We start from the raw sequence: 20,625 nt of genomic DNA on the forward strand, positions 1-20,625 counted from the left end.
ATACTAAAATAACTATTTGTAAAAAGGTATTAATTGTCATCTTATTGCATAGATACATTTTCATCATGTACATCTCAACATATCCCTAAAAACAGCAAGTTACAATGTTTCTCTTTGGGTGTGTTCCTAAATTCAATCTGGAGTGCCAGAGTGCACTCAGAGTGCGCTTTGGGCGTTAGTAAATTCAGAGCTTTGTCAGATTGTCCATTCGTAAAGAGCGTTCAGAGCGCACACTGGATGCTCTGGCCGAGGAGTAGGGTTGATCCGAGCGTTCTGACCTCACAACAGCAATCAAGCACCCAAGCTAAATGGGTAACGTTGGCTAGCTTCCTAGCTACATCCAGACACAAATGAGAGAAAATCTCACTCTGACCATTTTACTCACCCTAGCAGAGCTGGTTAGGGTGTTTTCATGTTATCCAGAGCGTTGGTGACTGTAACTGTGCTGCTGGCAACAATTGAATTACGCTTTTTTGCCTACGTTTACTGACACCGGCCATATTCAACGGGTGTTGAGCGTTAGTAAATTCAGGTCTCTCCAGAGATGTTTGATTGGATTCAATTCCGGGCTCTGGCTGGGCCACTCAAGGACATTCAGAGACTTGTCCCGAAGCCACTCCTGCATTGTCTTGGCTGTGTCCTTAGGGTCGTTGTCCTGTTGGAAGGTAGAACCTTCGCCCCAGTCTGAGATCCTGAGCACTCTGGAGCAGGTTTTCATCAAGGATCTCTTTTTACTTTGCTCCGTTCATCTTTCACTCGATCCTGACTAGTCTCCCAGTCCCTGCCGCTGAAAAACATCCCCACAGCATGATGTTGCCACCAACATACTTCACCGTAGGGATGGTGCCAGGCTTCCTTCAGACGTGACGCTTGGCATTCAGGCCAAAGAGTTCAATCTTGGTTTCATCAGACCAGAGAATCTTGTTTCTCATGGTCTGAGAGTCCTTTAGGTGCCTTTTGGCAAACTCCAAGCGGGCTGTCATGTGCCTTTTACTGAAGAGTGGCTTCCATCTGGCAACTCTACCATAAAGGCCTGATTGGTGGAGTGCTGCAGAGATGGTTGTCCTTCTGGAAGGTTCTCCCATCTCCACAGAGGAACTCTGGAGCTCTGTCAGAGTGACCATCAGGTTATTGGTCACCTCCCTGACCAAGGCCCTTCTCCCCCGATTGCTCAGTTTGGCTGGGTGGCCAGCTCTGTGAAGCATCTTGGTGGTTCCAATCTTCTTCCATTTAAGAATGATGGAGGCCACTGTGTTCTTGGGGACCTTCAATGCTGCCTACATTTTTTGGTACCCTTCCCCAGATCTGTGCCTCGACACAATCCTGTCTCGGAGCTCTACGGGCAATTCCTTCGACCTCATGGCTTGGGTTTTGCTCTGACATGCACTGTCAACTGTGGGACCTTATATAGACAGGTGTGTGCCTTTCCAAATCATGTCCAATCAATTGAATTTACCACAGGTGGACTCCAATCAAGTTGTAGATACATCTCAAGAATGTTTTCACTTTGTCATTATGGGGTATTGTGTGTAGATTGATTAGGAAAATGTTTTATTTAATCAATTTTAGAATAAGGCTGTAAGGTAACAAAATGTGGAAAAAGGGAAGGGGTCTGAATACTTTCTGAATGCACTGTAAGTGAAGTACCATAGTAGTACCATGGTATTAATGAAAGTACCATAGTAGTACCGTGGTACATTTTTGTAAGGACGTGATGACGTAGTGCATATAAAAATACATTTTGCGGTTAAATTCCCATGTACCTGAATAAAAAAGACAAGTTCAATTGATTTGCATCACATTTTAAACTCTAGCCAACAGCGAGCATATAGGCTACATCTGCGCGCTGTTGACTAGAGCACACATATAGCCTACAAAATGAGATTATTATGGACAAAAGAGAAATATTATTTTTATTTGTCAAACAGCAGCCAAGCATCAATGATCATGTCACCAGAAAAATGCAGCGTTCAAAACAACTGGGAAATCTCAGACTTCCGACTTCAGTGTGTTCAAGACAACTGGGAAGTTGCAAAAAAACTAGTTCTGACTGGGAAAAATATTTTTTTACGGTCACCCAACTCGGAATTCCAAGTCGGAAACTCTGGCATCTTTCTAGGGCTCTGACTTTCCGACCTGAAGATCACTGACATCGTGATTTGACCTTGTTTTTTTTCCAGAGTTCCCAGTTGTTTTGAACACAGCATTAGATCCTTGATATTTATTGGAAAGGAGCATCACCTTGCACTTCCTAACTTATTTCATCTGTAGCCTAATAAACTGCATGCTTTCCCGACAAATCATCGCATGACTTCAAGTTTACTTAGATATCATGGTTATTATATCAATATTTGCGGATAAAAGCATTTTTTATCCGACGTATTTTACTAGCATAAAAAGGTTGGATGGAAACCTGGTTATGGTAGTAGTAAATCATAGACATAGACCTAAACCCAACATTATACACTGAGTGTAGAAAACATTAGCAACACCTTCCCAGTTAAGCAAAACAATATATATATATATATTATTTAGCTTTTTTTGCCTGTTTTGCATGTTATTTTGGCATTAATACGTGTCACACATCAGTTTGAAAACATTGTAAAAAATATATAAAAATCATTGAGTTAATAAAGCCGCATACAAACATGGTCTCTTTTTTGCTTTCTTGAGTAAGGCAGCTCCAAAATGCAGGTGTTTCAGCCTAGCTCAGTGCTTTCTGTGGTGGTGGGGCAGCCAGCGGAAAATACGGAGCGTAGGGGTTGGTAATGTTCTCTAGTTGCGCCGTGATTGGCTCAGTGTTCTGTCACTCATGGGGATACTACGTCATCGCAAAATCTACGGGTAGAGCTCGAAAATTCAAGCCCCTTGGGTGCTGCTATAGAGTTACATTAGAAGTGCCCATCCAAGAAGGCTCAAGGTCATTGGCCACAGATACAATTATGTCAAATCACATGATATCTACACTAGCTTTGATTGGACAGAACATGTCAACATCATACTTTCAAAATCTTAGCTAGCAAGCTAGCAGTCATCATCATGAATTCAATCCTTTACATATGAAGATAAATTATAGATAAAACGTATCAGTGCTCATCTGCCATTGGACATAAACATTACACAACAAGTTGGAAATCGCAAATTCAACAATGAGTAGTTTGGAAGGAATGAGTGGCTAACTGCAAGTTTTGCAAAGCAATCACTAGCCTGCTATTCAGTGGAGAGGGTGTGTGGTCCAAGTCTGGGTTTAAGGGTCTCTTTTCCAAGCTTAAAAGGATAAACATTCACTCGCAAAACACACCATGGGCCAGAAAAGCTTGAATACATTGGCCATGCTGTCAATCCAGCATGACTTCTGCCGCATTCAAAACAACTGGAAACTCGGAACTGGGAAATCTCAGACTTCAGTGAGTTCAAAACAACTGGGAAATAAGTTTTGAATGGTCATCCAACTCGGAATTCCAGGTCGGGAACTCTGGCTTCTTTCTAGAGCTCTGACCAGAAGATCACTGACGTCATGATTCGACCTTGTTTTTCAGAGTTCACAGTTGTCTTGAAAACACTATAAATCCAGAGAGTTCCAGACATTGATGACAGTTTGATAACAAAATTTGCCCACAAGAAGGATTGCCGTGCCACCTTCCTGTTCAAGTGAACACAGCACATCAAGGTTTGTCCAAAAATGTATTGTATGCTGCTGCATAAATGATGTAATATGCCAGGGAGATATGTATGCTGTAGCTAAGAATGTAATACTAAGTGTATGTTGTGTAGTAAGCTGTTAGTTGCCCATGTGCCTCTCACCGTAATAATTTGGTCCCTTTCCCCCTCATAACTTAGCCTACTGTTCTGACTTGGTGGTGCACATGTAGCCTATAGGCTGTTTTAGAGAAATTGAATCATTGAATATTGTAGGAGTTTTTATTGTCTGCTTATATGCCCCCTTTATTTATCCTACTGTTCTGACTTGGTGTATAGGAAGAATACTTTAAGAACGGCCCATGTTCTGAATTCTGTCGCTGTGCATTTCAAAAGTTCTGAACAAATAGTTATATTGAATACGTCCATCCTAGCTTGCTCATTAATGTCTTAATCAAAATAACGGATTGCCTCTGATCCGCTTGTCGATCCCTTATGCCATAGTTTGTACATCTCAATTGTCAGTAGAAACCACATTTGTTTAAGCAAGTCAGCCATATCAGCTATGTTTTTTAAAAAGGCAGTAAATGAGGCTGAATGAACTGTTTCGCTGCCAGACAAGGCTCCGCTGATAGCCGGGTGTAGCGGTGGTAAGGATTCACTCCATGGTGCTGAAAAGAAAGCTATGCTGTTGCGACAGCTTTATGTAATAGCTAGCTAGTGATGTTATTGTCATATTAGTGGCATAACTGTTAACTGTCATGGTAGGATAATATGAACAGAACAGTTTTACAATATTTTGCCATGCCAAGGTACATTTTTGCTTTTAGTTTTTTTGGTACACAAGGTATGTCATGTAACAGTTGGGTTTCTGTACAGCTTATGTTAAATGTTCATTCCAAAACGCTAAATATCTTTCCCTTTCAGGACGATCCGATACGTATGTAGATACAAGATTGATACATGTTTATATCGGGGGGAAAACTATTGAATTTGGTTATAATTACATTTACATTTTAGTCATTTAGCAGACGCTCTTATCCAGAGCGACTTACAGTTAGTGAGGGCATACATTTTCATACTGCCCCCCCGTGGGAATCGAACCCAGAACCCTGGCATTGCAAGCGCCATGCTCTACCAACTGACCTAAAGGAGGCTCTAAACTTTGCCATTATACATGTTTGAATATTGGCAGTTTAATTGGCTTTTATAAACATCCTTAGACTGCGCTGGACCTGTCAGTGAGGCTCAGAGGTTTGTATGTCCATGCAGAAGATAGTAATTATTTAATGCAGTATAGTACATTCTGATTAAGGGCCTATTTATGGCTGTTTTAAATTTAACTGTCTACCTCGAACATATAAGTTATTTTGTGTCACTCACTGTCAATACACTGTGTTGTTACCAGATGGAAAAGACTGCTCCCTGACGTTTGTGGCCCATGCACTGGGGAAGGCTTGTGTTCAGGGACACAGTGGTAAGCAAGGCTGGGTGTGCTGGAAGCTGCTGGAGAACGCCCCTGAGTGCTGACTGGAGAATGTGCTCACTGGGCTGGTGCAGGCTGTCAACAGGTAAGGGAAGAGGAGATAGCTAGAGGTTATAAAAACGTGTCAAACTGTCTGCGTCTTTGTCCCATCTCTTTCTCTCATAATGTAAGTGTTATTTTTCCTCTAGGCCTGACAGAGGTCCAGGATCATGGGGAACCTGCTGTTAAAGAACAAAAAGGCCCTGTTTGTCGTCACCCATAAACTGCTGCTAATCCAATACAAGTATGAGGTGAGACGGTGAACTGATGTTGAACTGGGCAGTCAGTCATTCACTCTGTACTATGCGTCTATTCAATCTATCATTGTTCGAATTGAAAAAGCCTCTGTTATAGCTAAAGTCTTCAACTTCATTCCCAGACTCGTGTTTTGAGGATTCTTCTGGGCTACCTGGCTCAGGACAGGGAGAGGCCACTACTTATACAGGTGAGTATATAACGAAGTCTTTAGTGTTGTGATGATATACAGTGGCTTGCGAAAGTATTCACCCCCCTTGGCATTTTTCCTATTTTGTTGCCTTACAACCTTGAATTAAAATGGATTTTTTGGGGGTTTAATCATTTGATTTACACAACATGTCTACCACTTTGAAGATGCAAAATATTTTTTCTAGTGAAACAAACAAGAAATTGAAGAAAAACTGAAAACGTGAGCGTCAATAACTATTCACCCCCCCCCCCCCCCCCCCCCAAAGTCAATACTTTGTAGAACCACCTTTTGCAGCAATTACAGCTGCAAGTCTCTTGGGGTAGGTCTCTATAAGCTTGGCACATCTAGCCACAGGGATTTTTGCCCATTCTTCAAGGCAAAACTGCTCCAACTCCTTCAAGTTGCATGGGTTCCGCTGGTGTACAGCAATCTTTAAGTCATACCACAGATTCTCAATTGGATTGAGGTCTGGGCTTTGACTAGGCCATTCCAAGACATTTAAATGTTTCCCCTTAAATCACTCGAGTGTTGCTTTAGCAGTGTGCTTAGGGTCATTGTCCTGCTGGAAGGTGAACCTCCGTACCAGTCTCAAATCTCTAGAAGACTGAAACAGGTATCCCTCAAGAATTTCCCTGTATTTAGCGCCATCCATCATTCCTTCAATTCTGACCAGTTTCCCAGTCCCTGCCAATGAAAAACATCCCCACAGCATGATGCTGTCACCACCACGTTCTCGGGGTGATGAGAGGTGTTTGTTTTGCACCAGATATAGCGTTTTCCTTGTTGGCCAAAAAGCTCAATTTGCAATGGCTTTTTTCTGGCCATTCTTCCGTAAAGCCCAGCTCTGTGGTGTGTATGGCTTAAAGTGGTCCTATGGGCAGATACTCCAATCTCCGCTGTAGAGCTTTGCAGCTCCTTCAGGGTTATCTTTGGTCTCTTTGTTGCCTCTCTGATTAATGCCCTCCTTGCCTGGTCTGTGAGTTTTGGTGGGCGGCCCTCTTTTGGCAGGTTTGTTTTAGTGCCATATTCTTTCAATTTTTTTTATAATGGATTTAATGGTGCTCCAAGGGATATTTTTTTATGACCCAACCCTGATCTGTACTTCTCCACAACTTTGTCCCTGACCTGTTTGGAGAGCTTCTTGGTCTTCATGGTGCCGCTTGCTTGGTGGTGCCCCTTGCTTAGTGGTGTTGCAGACTCTGGGGCCTTTCAGAACAGGTGTATATATACTGAGATCATTTGACAGATCATGTGACACTTAGATTGCGCACCATTTAAATTACAGGTTGTAATGCAACAAAATAGGAAAAACGCCAAGGGGAATGAATACTTTTGCAAGGCACTGTATGTGTATTTATGACATTGTTGTTGATTGTGTGTGATTGACTGTGCCTACAAAAAGACGCCATTTCTATTTCTCTCTATAGTAGTGATGTATTAACTAGGCTCTATGTCCCTGTCCTGTGTGTTTATGAGCCAATGATGATTCGCTCACCCCCTACTGACCAGGAGATGAGCCAAGCCGCCCCGCCTCGCTACCTCCGAGACCTCTTGAGGGTAAGATACAGTATATAGGTCTCTTCATGGGTGGGAGATCTCTTTATTTTACTGACTTGTTGAATGATTGATTGATTCATCCTTCCATCTCTCCCCAGCCTTCCTCTCCTCTGAAGACCCAGTGAGGGTGGCGCTCAATCAGAGAGCTGTTGAGGGACTGGTTAGGAAGAACACTACTACAGCCAGTGTTGTAGAAATATTTGACTAATAGATAATCAACTCAAAAATATCTCTCAAGACACCGGAGCTTGTGAATTCAAGAATTAGACTTTATTGCATAACAAAGCCTGAGCTTGCTCCATGGAACAACTGTCTCTCTCTGGCTTAGAGATCTCTTATATACACACACAAATGAAAAAACATGCATACATTCCTAACTTATTTTAGTTCTGCCCCACCCTTCTTTCTCAACGTCCAGCTGTTACACAATGTCCACTCCAAAATGTCATGAATGCTTTTTTTTCTATATGAAGCCTCTCATTCTATCATTCTATTGGCTGCGTGGCTTAGGCCCATTCTTAAAAACTAATGTATAGCCTATAGGGTGAATGCACCAATTTGTGAGTCGCTCTGTTTAAGAGCGTCTGCTAAATGACGTAAATGTGCCCTTGAGCAAGGCACTTAACCCTAATTGCTCCTGTAAATCGCTCTGGATAAGAGCGTCTGCTAAATGACTAAAATGTAAATGTAAATGTAATGTAATGCACACTGTTTGAGAGCCTCTGTGAAAGAACACGTGCATTCATTTAAAAAACAGCATATACTACATGTCTATACTCCTTATTTAAGCATGTATCTGAATTATAAAATATCAAACATGTTTATTATATTTTACCTTTGGCATCTCCCTACATGTGCCATAATGATACATAAAATAATCCTATACCAGTGAGGTGAGAGGTCACATGGTTTAGATGTTAGATATTTGTCACCATTGCGGTTCATCTCATAAGCAAAAGGGAATATGTTCCATCATCTATGTTAATTTACATTAGTTCAAATTGTCCACCGATATTCATGTCATTTCTCGCCCCTTTTGGCTGTATGAAAGTGTATTTCCCCTCAGGCACACACATTTGTTCTTTGTTTTTATGAAAGTAATTTGTGTAGAATGTACATTTTCCCACATCTCTTTACATTGCCTATGCATATATTTGGTGGCCTGATTGCATCCAGACTATATCAAATTTCCGAACACAATGCCAGTCCTGGCAGATCTGAACCTATTGCGAGCACAATGTGACTTTTGTGCAGCTTGGAGTGATCGGATGACAGAAGTCGCATTTAAGTGCCGGGTGTAACCGAGGCCATAGATACTACATATCCATTACTTTGAGTGTTTTATATACACTGAACAAAAATATAAACGCAACATGTAAGGTTCCATGTTTCATGAGCTGAAATAAAAGATCCCAGAAATTTTACATACGCACGAAAATCGTGTTTCTCTAAAATGTTCTGCACAAATTTGTTTACATCCCTGTTAGTGAGCATTTCTCCTTTGCCAAGATAATCCATCCCCCTGACAGGTACGGCATCAAAAAGCTGATTAAACAGCATGATCATTACACAGGTGCACCTTGTGCTGGGGCAAATAAAAGGCCACTCTAAAATGTGCAGTTTTGTCACACAACGCCACAGATATCTCAAGTTTTGAGGGAGTGTGCAATTGAAATGCTGACTGCAGAAATGTCCACCAGAGCTGTTGCCAGAGAATTGAATGTTCATTTCTCTACCAACGTTGTTTTAGAGAATTTGGCAGTGCGTCTAACCGGCCTTAAAACCGCATACCACGTGTATGGCGTTGTGTGCGCGAGCGGTTTGCTGATGTCAACGTTGTGAACAGAGTGCCCCATGGTGGCGGTGGTGTTATGGTATAGGCAGGTATAAGCTACGGACAATTAACACATTTACATTTTATCGATGGCAATTTGAATGCACAGAGATACCGTGACGAGATCCTGAGGCCCATTGTCGTACCATTCATCCGCCGCCATCACCTCATGTTTCAGCATGATAATGTACTGCCCCATGTCGCAAGGATCTGTACACAATTCCTTAATATCTCTCAGTTCTTCCATGGCCTGCATACTCACCAGACATGTCACCAATTGAGCATGTTTGGGATGCTCTGAATCAATGTGTACGACAGCTACTTACTGGTTTTCTGATCCACGCCCCTACCTTTTTTTAATGGTATTTGTGACCAACAGATGCATATCTGTATTCCCAGTCATGTAAAACCCATGGATTAGGGCATAATTAACTGATTTCAATTGACTGATTTCCTTATATGATCTGTAACTCAGTAAAATCTTTGAAATGTTGCGTTTATATTTTTGTTCAGTATAATATAACTAAATGTTTGTTTCTGTGTTGCAGGCGCAGTCAAGAAATGGAACGGCAAGGCCACAGAATATGACATACGCAGAGCTGTGGGAGACCACCTCAAGCATGTCCCTAGTAGAGACGGGGGTAGTGTTTACCCAGTGGTGTAAAGTACTTAAGTAGTACTTTAAAGCATTTTTACTTAAGTAGTTTTTTGCGGTATCTGTACTTTACTATTAATATTTTTGACAATTTTTACTTTTACTTCACTACATCCCTAAATGTAATTTTTACTCCATTCATTTTCCCTGACATCCAAAAGTACTAGTTACATTTTTGAATGCTTAGCAGGACAGGAAAATGGTCCAATTCATGCACTTATCAAGAGAACATCCCTGGCCATCTCTACTGTCTTGAAACTTAAGTACATTTTAGCAATTACATTAACTTTTGTTACTTAAGTATATTTAAAACCAAATACTTTTAGACTTTTACTCAAGTAGTATTTTACCGGATGACTTTCACTTTGACTTGGGTCATTTTCTATTAAGGTATCTTTACTTTTACTCAAGTATGACAATTGGGTACTTTTTCCACCACTGTGTTTACCACGCCTCCAGCAGGTTTGAAAAGTCGGATTGATCTGTTCAAAGGTGATACTAAACTTACACTGACTGTACAAAACAATAAGCACACCTTCCTAATATTGAGTTGCCCCCCCTTTTGCCTTCAGAACAGCCTCAATTCGTCGGGGCATGGACTCTACAAGGTGTCGAAAGTGTTTCACAGGGATGCTTCCCACAGTTGTGTCAAGTTGGCTGGATGTCCTTTGGGTGGTGGACCATTGTTGATGCACTCAGGAAACTGTTGTGTGAAAAACCCAGCAGCATTGCTGTTCTTGACACACTCAAACCGGTGCGCCTGGCACCTACTACCATACCACGTTCAAAGGCACTTAAATCTTTTGTCTTGCGCATTCACCCTCTGAATGGCACATACACAATCCATGTCTCAAGGATTGAAAATCCTTCTTTAACCTGTCTCCTCCCCTTCATCTACACTGATTGAAGTGGATTTAACAAGTGACATCAATAAGGGATCATAGCTTTCACCTGGATTCACCTAGTCAGTCTGGCATGGAACGAGCAGGTGTTCCTAATGTTTTGTACACTCAGTGCATGCCATTGTACACTGAAGCACAGTGGATCCCAACGCTGCATTGCTGTGGTCATAAAACATGAAAACACATACCAAATCAAATTCCTTATTCATAAAGGCCTACACTGTAGGTAGACTACTGAATTGTATATGTGCCATGTGAAAAGAACCCTCTAACACAAGTATTATATGTCCCCATCTAGTGTATAAACTGAAGTATGCCTTTGTGCGATGGGATTGGGTTCTATGAAAGACTGTTATCCTTATGATTGCCACACATATCTCTAATTTGTAAATTCACAAGGTAGACCGGAAGCATTATTGCATGGCTTGTACATACACAGGTTACCTTAAACCCGCTTAACTCCTCCCGCATTTCCTTATCAACAATGTGGGACTACTGTTATTTCACCCATAGAGCCTCGGAGGTAGACTAAAAAACATACGTACGGTAGGCCATAAAGTCGTTAGTCACATAGCCTAGATGTCAATTTAGATCAGACCAGAACGGCTGCATTACAGATGCAGAGAACTGGTGGCTCGGTTAGTAAACGTCTCAGGATGAGGAAGAGGACCGGTGACAGTGATTCCGAGGAGCAGAAGACTGCCAGAAATAAAACTAGGGTGTCATCGAGTGCGCAGCGGAGGTTAGTTGGTAGGCTGCGCATCGCACTAGCACTGCGTAAAATGATCCTCTCGTCTAGCCGAGACTATAGTCTAGTCTAGTAAATAGGCCTATTATTGGCGAAACATGCGCTTCAATGCCAATGTAACGTCAGCTGACACAGCATGGACCAGTTGTCATTATAATGTTTATGCTTTTTTTTTTTTTTTTTTCTCTTGCATTTGGGGAAGTGAAGATGCATTTTCTCTCACTATCTCTGTCTCAGACCTAGCTCCCGTTTGTTGTGGTGGGATCAAAAGTGGTCTCCTGGCTGTGTGTCATTAATGTTTCTGTGCCTTTCATGATGGGACTGTTCCCTCACATCATTAAACACCTGGTTTATTCTCACAGAGATGAGCGAGTGTAATCATGAGAATTATCCAAAATACTGGACAAATTAGGAATAACAAATCAGAGTAATTAGTATATATTCTCTCCTTGTTTTTAGTCAGGGTCCCATTCTTGGTCGACCATAGCCAGCCAGCCGACCTGTCTCTTAACCACACAGTGAACATGTACCTTACATCCGAGCAAGGGATCTCATTGGGCGTATGGTGAGTAGGCTAACATAAACCCTTTCTCCAGGTTACATTGTGAGTTACGGTTAATGTAGCCTACCTACCTTACATCTGAAGTACATTCACTGCCACTGGACAGTGTAGCTTTATAAAGACAGCATTGAACTTTATACATCAAAGTCAGTACATAGTCCCTTACAAGTGTTGTCACTGTACAATATCTTCAAGGCACACAGTCCCTGAAAGTCAGTGGAAGGAGGCCTTAGGGAAAGGACTTGGAATGGTACCAAGATTCTTTGGGAGCTGGAAATCTGATCATCATTTATCTCCATGGCAATGGAGGCACAAGGTAGCAAGAACAATGGATTGCTACACAATAATATTGCAAATGTTCTCACTTTGAATGTAAAAGTACACATTATTTCAAACAGGGCAGCAAGTCACCGTGTGTGAGTAATAAATGTAAGTGACTGATGACTACAACAAAAATTACTTCAACATGGCATGATTGATAAACTGGTGATTGGCTTTTGTCCTTTGAGTGCAATGAATTACCATTTACATTTACGTCATTTAGCAGACGCTCTTATCCAGAGCGACTTACAAATTGGTGCATTCACCTTATAGCCAGTGGGATAACCACTTTACAATATGTATTTATTTATTTTTTGGGGGGGGGGGGGGGGGGGGGTAAGGGGGGGTAGAATGATTACTTTATCCTATCCCAGGTATTCCTTACCATGTTTTGGCTTTGGACTACAGAGGTTGGTTAAACTTTAGTTCTACTAGACTGTTGAAACATGTTTGCTTTATTTACTTAATCTAAATAAATTCTAACAATCAATACACATATCCTTGACAACCTAACGTTAGCCTCATTTTGTGGTGTGTTATTTCACCTTGCTGTAAAGAGACTGATAACCAACTCCCAATTCCAAATACTGTAGTAAAGTTCACCTTACCCTCTGGGGTTGTTTTGCCTCTGACTGGCCTCTTGTGGTCATTTACAAATCGGTGTACAACTGCATCAAGTTTACCTCAGGCAGACAGACATGACATGACATGATAGGCCTATACATAGTCTGGTATGTTTGCATACTGTACAGCCATTGATATAAGAAACTCTGACAGGTTTTGGGGACTCCACCAGCGAGCCCACTGAAGTTGGTCTAACCACTGACACCCTCTACTTGTACCAGTGGGTAAAAGCCCGCAGTGGGAGCATTCTGGTGGTATTATGGGGACAATCCCTTGGCACTGGGTGAGTGACCAAACGTGTGACTTCAGTCTGTTGAGAAAAGCAATTGGAAATGATTATTTATGCCAATGCACAGTTGCACACAATTATGCTTTAACTCAAACTTTACACAGCTGTCTCTTAAATGAACAATGCTAAGCTTTCAATTAAAACAAATAACAGTTAAATCATATGACCACGATTCAAATCATGAAGAGTCTAACAGTCAAATAAAATACATGTCTCAGATGTAATGTAATTGAAGTGTAAGGCAAATTTCATAAAGGCAAAGGTAATCAAAACGAATATTGCGTCTGCATAAGCAGACACAATATTACCTTTGATTACCTTTATTACATTTACCTTGATTAACTTAAACTTTCCCTGTAATGCCTTTGTCTTACACTCCAGAGAGATGTGTATTTCATTCCACTGTAAGGTTTTTCATTATTTAAATCATGATTATGTTTAACTGCTATTTGTTTGATTTTAAAAGTAAGCATTGTTCATTCAAGAGACTGGACTATGTTTAAAGTTTGATTTAACACTTACATGTTTCATTTGTTGCTTGTTCCCCTCATACACAGTACAGTATTTGTGAGATTTAAGTTGTGAGTTTAAGTTATTAGAGGATCTGTCACTACCACTACTACTACTACTACTACTACTACTACTAAATGTACTAAACTGCATTGTGTCCTCAGTTTTATTGGAAGTTCCCAGGTTTTGAGTACTTTTTCCTGGACACAATGGCAGAAAACAATACAATCTTCCCTAATAATGAAAAGTAAGTATTTTTGTTCAAATTAAAACAAAACATGTTGTTGTAAATTTGTTTTGGTTCCTGCAACTTTTCAGCGTACTTGTCATCCTTTATTTTGATATCATAATACAGGTTTGCAATATGCGGTAACAAATCGACTGTCAACCACCGCATTCTTATTGGCAGACTAAATAGCCTTGGTTTCTCAAATGACTGCCTGGCCTGGTTCACCAACTACTTCTCAGATAGAGTTCAATGTGTGAAATCGGAGGGCCTGTTGTCTGGACCTATGGCAGTCTCTATGGGGGTGCCACAGGGTTCAATTCTTGGGCCGACTCTTTTCTCTGTGTATATCAATGATGTCGCTCTTGCTGCTGGTGACTCTCAGATCCACCTCTACGCAGACGACACCATTTTGTATACATCTGGCCCTTCATTGGACACTGTGTTAACAAACCTCCAAACGAGCTTCAATGCCATACAACACTCCTTCAGTAGCCTCCAACTGCTCTTAAACACTAGTAAAACTAAATGCATGCTCTTCAATCGAACGCTGCTGGCACCCGCCCACCTGACTAGAATCACCACTCTCGACGGGTCTGACCTAGAGTATGTGGACAACTACAAATACCTAGGTGTCTGGTTAGACTGTAAACTCTCCTTCCAGACTCACATTAAGAATCTCCAATCAAAAGTTAAATCTAGAATAGGCTTCCTATTTCGCAACAAAGCCTCCTTCACTCATGCTGCCAAACATGCCCTCGTGAAACTGACTATCCTACCGATCCTTGACTTCGGCGATGTCATTTACAAAATAGCCTCCAACACTCTACTCAGCAAATTGGATGTAGTCTATCACAGTGCCATCCGTTTTGTCTCCAAAGCCCCATACACTACCCACCACTGTGACCTGTACGCTCTTGTTGGCTGGTCCTCACTACATGTTCGTCGTCAAACCCACTGGCTCCAGGCCATCTATAAATCACTGCTAGGCAAATCCCCGCCTTATCTTAGCTCATTGGTCACCATAGCAGCACCCACCAGTAGTCTGCGCTCCAGCAGGTATATCTCACTGGTCATTCCCAAAGCCAACACTTCCTTTGTCCGCCATTCCTTCCAGTTCTCTGCTGCCAATGACTGGAACAAATTGCAAAAATCTCTGAAGCTGGAGACTCTTATCTCCCTCACTAACTTTAAGCATCAGTTGTCAGAGCACCTTACCGATCACTGCACATGTACACAGCCCATCTGAAATTAGCCCACCCAACTACCTCATCCCTATATTGTTATTTATTTTGCTCTTTTGCACCCCAGTATCTCTATTTGCACAAAATCTCTTGCACATCTAGCATTACAGTGTTAATACTAATTGTAATTATTTTGCATTATAGCCTATTTATTGCCTTACCTCCATAACTTGCTACATTTGCACACACTGTATATATATTTTCTGTTGTATTTTATGACCTTGTGTTTTTTTTACCCCATATGTAACTCTGTGTTGTTGTTTTTATCGCACTGCTTTGCTTTATTTTGGCCAGGTCGCAGTTGTAAATGAGAACTTGTTCTCAACTGGCTTACCTGGTTAAATAAAGGTGAAATAAAATAAATAAAAAACAGTAGGTATGGTGTTCTTTGGATGCAACTCAGCATTCTTTGTCCTCCAAACACGACGAGTTGAGTTTTTACCAAAAAGTTCTATTTTGGTTTCATCTGACCATATGACATTCTCCCAATCCTCTTCTGGATCATCCAAATGCACTCTAGCAAACTTCAGACGGGCCTGGACATGTACTGGCTTAAGAAGGGGGACACGTCTGGCACTGCAGGATTTGAGTCCCTGGCGGCATAGTGTGTTACTGATGGTAGGCTTTGTTACTTTGGTGCCAGCTCTCTGCAGGTCATTCACTAGGTCCCGCCGTATGGTTCTGGGATTTTTGCTCACCGCTCTTGTGATCATTTTGACCCCACGGGGTGAGATCTTGCGTGGAGCCCCAGATCGAGGGAGATTATCAGTGGTCTTTTATGTCTTCCATTTCCTAATAATTGCTCCCACAGTTGATTTCTTCAAACCAAGCTGCTTACCTATTGCAGATTCAGTCTTCCCAGCCTGGTGCAGGTCTACAATTTTGTTTCTGGTGTCCTTTGACAGCTCTTTGGTCTTGACCATAGTGGAGTTTGGAGTGTGACTGTTTGAGGTTGTGGACAGGTGTCTTTTATACTGATAACAAGTTCAAACAGGTGCCATTAATACAGGCAACGACTGGAGGACAGAGGAGCCTCTTAAAGAAGAAGTTACAGGTCTGTGAGAGCCAGAAATCTTGCTTGTTTGTAGGTGACCAAATACTTATTTTCCACCATAATTTGCAAATAAATTCATAAAAAATCCTACAATGTGATTTTCTGGATTTTTTTCTTCTCAGTTTGTCTGTCATAGTTGATGTGTATCTATGATGAAAATTACAGGCCTCTCTCATCTTTTTAAGTGGGAGAACTTGCACAATTGGTGAGAACGTGATGGTGGCAGGTCGGTGACGTGAAGGTGGCAGGTTGGTGTGGCAGATGCCAGATGATCGGGGTTGATCAGAGCACAGGAGCCAAGACCAAGGAGCCTCTTCTGTCTCTCTCTGCCTATCGCAAGGGGAAGGTCAGTGTAAAACAACCGCTGCAGTGTGTATGTGTGTGACAGAGAGAGAGATTGAGAGAGAGGGGGGAAGTTTTTGTTTAATTTCAGTGTGTGGCAATATGTTCCAGGGTGTGTAGCGTTTTTAGATAGTCCCTATCCCATGACACACCATCTGACTTACTACTGGGTGGACTGCATTTGCAACGGTCCGTGTCATTGACCTTAAATCAGTGGTAGCCAGAGTACATGGAAAACAAGAAAATTTGTTTTTTAGGTGACCTGTGGTGTGTACCTGGTCCACCAATCACTGGAATACTCTAATTCTACCCTATATGTTGGCCCTTTGCTAAGAAGCTATTTTTGTTTATTTTTGACCATTTTAATTGAAAACAATCACAGTAAGGTACTTAATTGTTACCCAGAAATGATTTGATATTGAGATAAAAACGTCTGAATTCGACCTTTAACCTGGGTGCCAACTTAAAAATCAATCACACTGTTCCCAACCATGTTGCCATCTCCTCTGTCCCCAGACTGGGGACTTGCCTTTCAATGAGCCTGCACTGAAATATACAATCAACACAATTTACTATAAAGAGTGTAATTTTATTAGATTCATTGGAGGATATTGCTTTAGAAAATAATATAATGTTTTTCTTGATTTGATTAGAAAAACACGTTTTATTATGATTTGCAGAATAGTTGTGAATAGACACACTTGCATATTCAGATGTTTGATTATAATCAACATTTCTCAACAACGCTGAATGATTGGTTGGCACTGCTCATTGTTGGCAGGGTGTTTGCTTGTTTTCTAGAACCACAAGCCCATCAATCGTGTACTCGAGGGACCTCCAGTTAAGGACATTCCCAGGGGTAAAATTTAAGTCGCTTGTGAAGCGCTGGATCTCACAAGGTGACAGAACATAATTCCACATGTGCACATCACTGAGGTGACCAATAAATGCTTGTCCTTTATCAAAATTTCCACCATAAGCATCCTGCTCCTGACCTAGGATTATGATGGGTTTTCCATTCAGCACATTCCCAGCAGAGTATCCCATCTTCCTTGCACTTGGCTTCCCATTTAACCAAACCTGACTAAGTCCGGTGACTGAGTCCCAGCTCCCACACAGAGACATCCACATGTTCTGCTCGCCTGGTAGCCCTGTGAATATACTTGCCACATTTCTAACACTTAGCTCCATGTCACCATTGGACATTTTGAACAACAGAAAGTCATTGGGGCTTGTCGGAGTTGCCATGGAAAAGATGGAAAACGCCCTCTTGACATCTGTGAAATACCTTTAGGAAATTCATAATACACACATTAGCTAGGCCTTGGAATTACATTTTAGGGCTGAAAGTAACCAAATGCAAAAAAAAATAACTATTATTACTCCCTTATTTACTAAGAATTACCACTGGAAAATAATTATTTTAAAGGTGTTTGACTGCTGCTCACACCATATTATTGTTGGCAATATGCATTGCACAGCTTTCTAATGCTAGATACAGACACATATGGAAGTATTGAATACTACATTGATTACCTGAGACATACTGTCACAGAAGAATAGTTTTCTACCGTTGGCATTAGCCTCACATGATCAGAGTTGGACTCCTTTGGAAATGTGAACATTTTACCTGAGAGGTCTAATGAGACAGAGAGAGGACATGGTAAATACCGGTAGCCTCTGTATGATGAACAAATTATTTAAAGTACAATACATGCTCTGATGTAAATTTATCTTGTAGGCCATTTAGATCTGAATAATTATCATATTCACCATGTGGAGACACTATTGTCAAGCACCAATACTTTTTGAGAGAATACTGTATACATTTTAATTAATGAATTTAATCATGAATTATTGCATGAATTACTGTTTATTATTTTCTAACCTAAAAATAGACTGATTGCTGTTTTCTCAAGATATTTAGGCTACCTTGGCACCTACTTTCTGTCTTGGAAAAAGGATACATTAATAAATAAAATACATTGTTAATATATCTATTGTAGCATGACAAACTTTAGGCTCTGGATTTAGGAATAAAATGGTCAGATATCTCACCTTGAGGCACAGCCCAGCACATTGTAAACAGGACATGCACAAGAAAGAGTCTCTCCATCTATGGAAAGAAAATGTCATCCAATTGAAATACAGTTTTCTTTTTTAAATAGAAAATTGCATTACATTTACACAAATACATTGAGTATACCAAACATTAGGAGTATACCAAACATGTTTTGTATAGTCAGTGTATGCACACATATACATTGCACATTATAGTGGTTATATTAATAATAATATGTTAATGTTATAATAATGTTATCATCTTAATGTTATGATAATGTTGCCTACCTTGCCGGTTTTGTAAAATAACTGATTTAGCTTAGGGGATCCCTTCTCTTTTTGTTTAAATACTCATCATCAGTCATTGTGAAACAGGTTAGTTATGCAAGCGAGTCGCCTATAATGTAAAACGCCCCTGGCTGCCAGGAATTACATTTTGCAAGTTATGCACTCTCACACAGAAAAAGGGTGATTTGAGTCAAAATGATGGTCAATATATTGTTTTCTGACCTGATGACCATTAGTCATGCGACAGTAGGGGTTGTGAAAGTGTTAACACAGCATTCTAATGTATCTGCAATTGTATGGTGGTATTTTTATGACTTTCTGTTCCTCTTTTCAATCAAATTCAACGAGTCAATTTCCCTTGACTTTAGGGTCAAAAACCTGATGAATCAAGTTTTTGACCAAAGAATAAAGTAGAGAAGAGTAAAGTATTTATATTGTAGTGGATTCTATTATATTCTATATAAACACATACAAAACAACACATTAGCTAGGTTTCCATCCAGTTGATGACAGATTTTCATGCGAATATTCTAAAATCTATAAAAACAATATGCGCATTTTCAAATTGACTTGTTGCCGATAAAATTGACTACTCGCTCTGCAATGGCAAAGCGTAGGCTTAGTACCCTCTTAAACCCCTTTAGCTCAGTGAAAAAACACAACACACATGGCCTTGTGGTTTAGTGTACCCTCTTAAACCTTGGGACCTGGATAGGGTATGGTGAGAAGAATGAAGTGGGTCTGAAACATTAAAGATTTAAAATAGTTAGTTTATCTGGTGCTTCTCTCTTCAATACATGTTCAGTTGGCCCTCTCTCATTCAACTGACTTGGCTACTCTTATACAATTCTAAATAGCCAACATACTAAAATAACTATTTGTAAAAAGGTATTAATTGTCATCTTATTGCATAGATACATTTTCATCATGTACATCTCAACATATCCCTAAAAACAGCAAGTTACAATGTTTCTCTTTGGGTGTGTTCCTAAATTCAATCTGGAGTGCCAGAGTGCACTCAGAGTGCGCTTTGGGCGTTAGTAAATTCAGAGCTTTGTCAGATTGTCCATTCGTAAAGAGCGTTCAGAGCGCACACTGGATGCTCTGGCCGAGGAGTAGGGTTGATCCGAGCGTTCTGACCTCACAACAGCAATCAAGCACCCAAGCTAAATGGGTAACGTTGGCTAGCTTCCTAGCTACATCCAGACACAAATGAGAGAAAATCTCACTCTGACCATTTTACTCACCCTAGCAGAGCTGGTTAGGGTGTTTTCATGTTATCCAGAGCGTTGGTGACTGTAACTGTGCTGCTGGCAACAATTGAATTACGCTTTTTTGCCTACGTTTACTGACACCGGCCATATTAAACGGGTGTTGAGCGTTAGTAAATTCAGGTCTCTCCAGAGATGTTTGATTGGATTCAATTCCGGGCTCTGGCTGGGCCACTCAAGGACATTCAGACACTTGTCCCGAAGCCACTCCTGCATTGTCTTGGCTGTGTCCTTAGGGTCGTTGTCCTGTTGGAAGGTAGAACCTTCGCCCCAGTCTGAGGTCCTGAGCACTCTGGAGCAGGTTTTCATCAAGGATCTCTTTTTACTTTGCTCCGTTCATCTTTCACTCGATCCTGACTAGTCTCCCAGTCCCTGCCGCTGAAAAACATCCCCACAGCATGATGTTGCCACCAACATACTTCACCGTAGGGATGGTGCCAGGCTTCCTTCAGACGTGACGCTTGGCATTCAGGCCAAAGAGTTCAATCTTGGTTTCATCAGACCAGAGAATCTTGTTTCTCATGG

At 41.0% G+C, this 20,625-nt stretch overlaps 1 protein-coding gene and 1 pseudogene across 2 annotated transcripts; one reads left to right on the top strand and one right to left on the bottom strand.

The window, feature by feature from the left end:
• The first annotated feature begins 11,177 nt into the window (after positions 1-11,177).
• Positions 11,178-13,102, top strand: LOC311133547 (lysophosphatidylserine lipase ABHD12-like; annotated as a pseudogene). Its single transcript has 7 exons — positions 11,178-11,302; positions 11,546-11,672; positions 11,768-11,873; positions 12,066-12,186; positions 12,269-12,303; positions 12,566-12,601; positions 12,969-13,102. The product of its transcript is annotated as a lysophosphatidylserine lipase ABHD12-like (transcript).
• Positions 13,103-17,048: 3,946 nt separating this feature from the next.
• On the bottom strand, positions 17,049-18,941 carry LOC311143126 (serum amyloid P-component-like). Its single transcript, XM_084178923.1, has 4 exons — positions 18,830-18,941; positions 18,539-18,596; positions 18,017-18,119; positions 17,049-17,768 (listed from the first exon to the last, which is right to left on the bottom strand). The coding sequence occupies exons 2-4, from the start codon at positions 18,594-18,596 to the stop codon at positions 17,249-17,251; spliced, it is 681 nt and encodes a 226-aa protein (XP_084035049.1). The 5' UTR covers positions 18,830-18,941; the 3' UTR covers positions 17,049-17,248.
• Positions 18,942-20,625: the final 1,684 nt, after the last annotated feature.

The sequence above is a fragment of the Coregonus lavaretus genome, assembly GCF_964263955.1.
Source record: "Coregonus lavaretus genome assembly, chromosome: 1".
NCBI lineage: Eukaryota > Metazoa > Chordata > Actinopteri > Salmoniformes > Salmonidae > Coregonus > Coregonus lavaretus.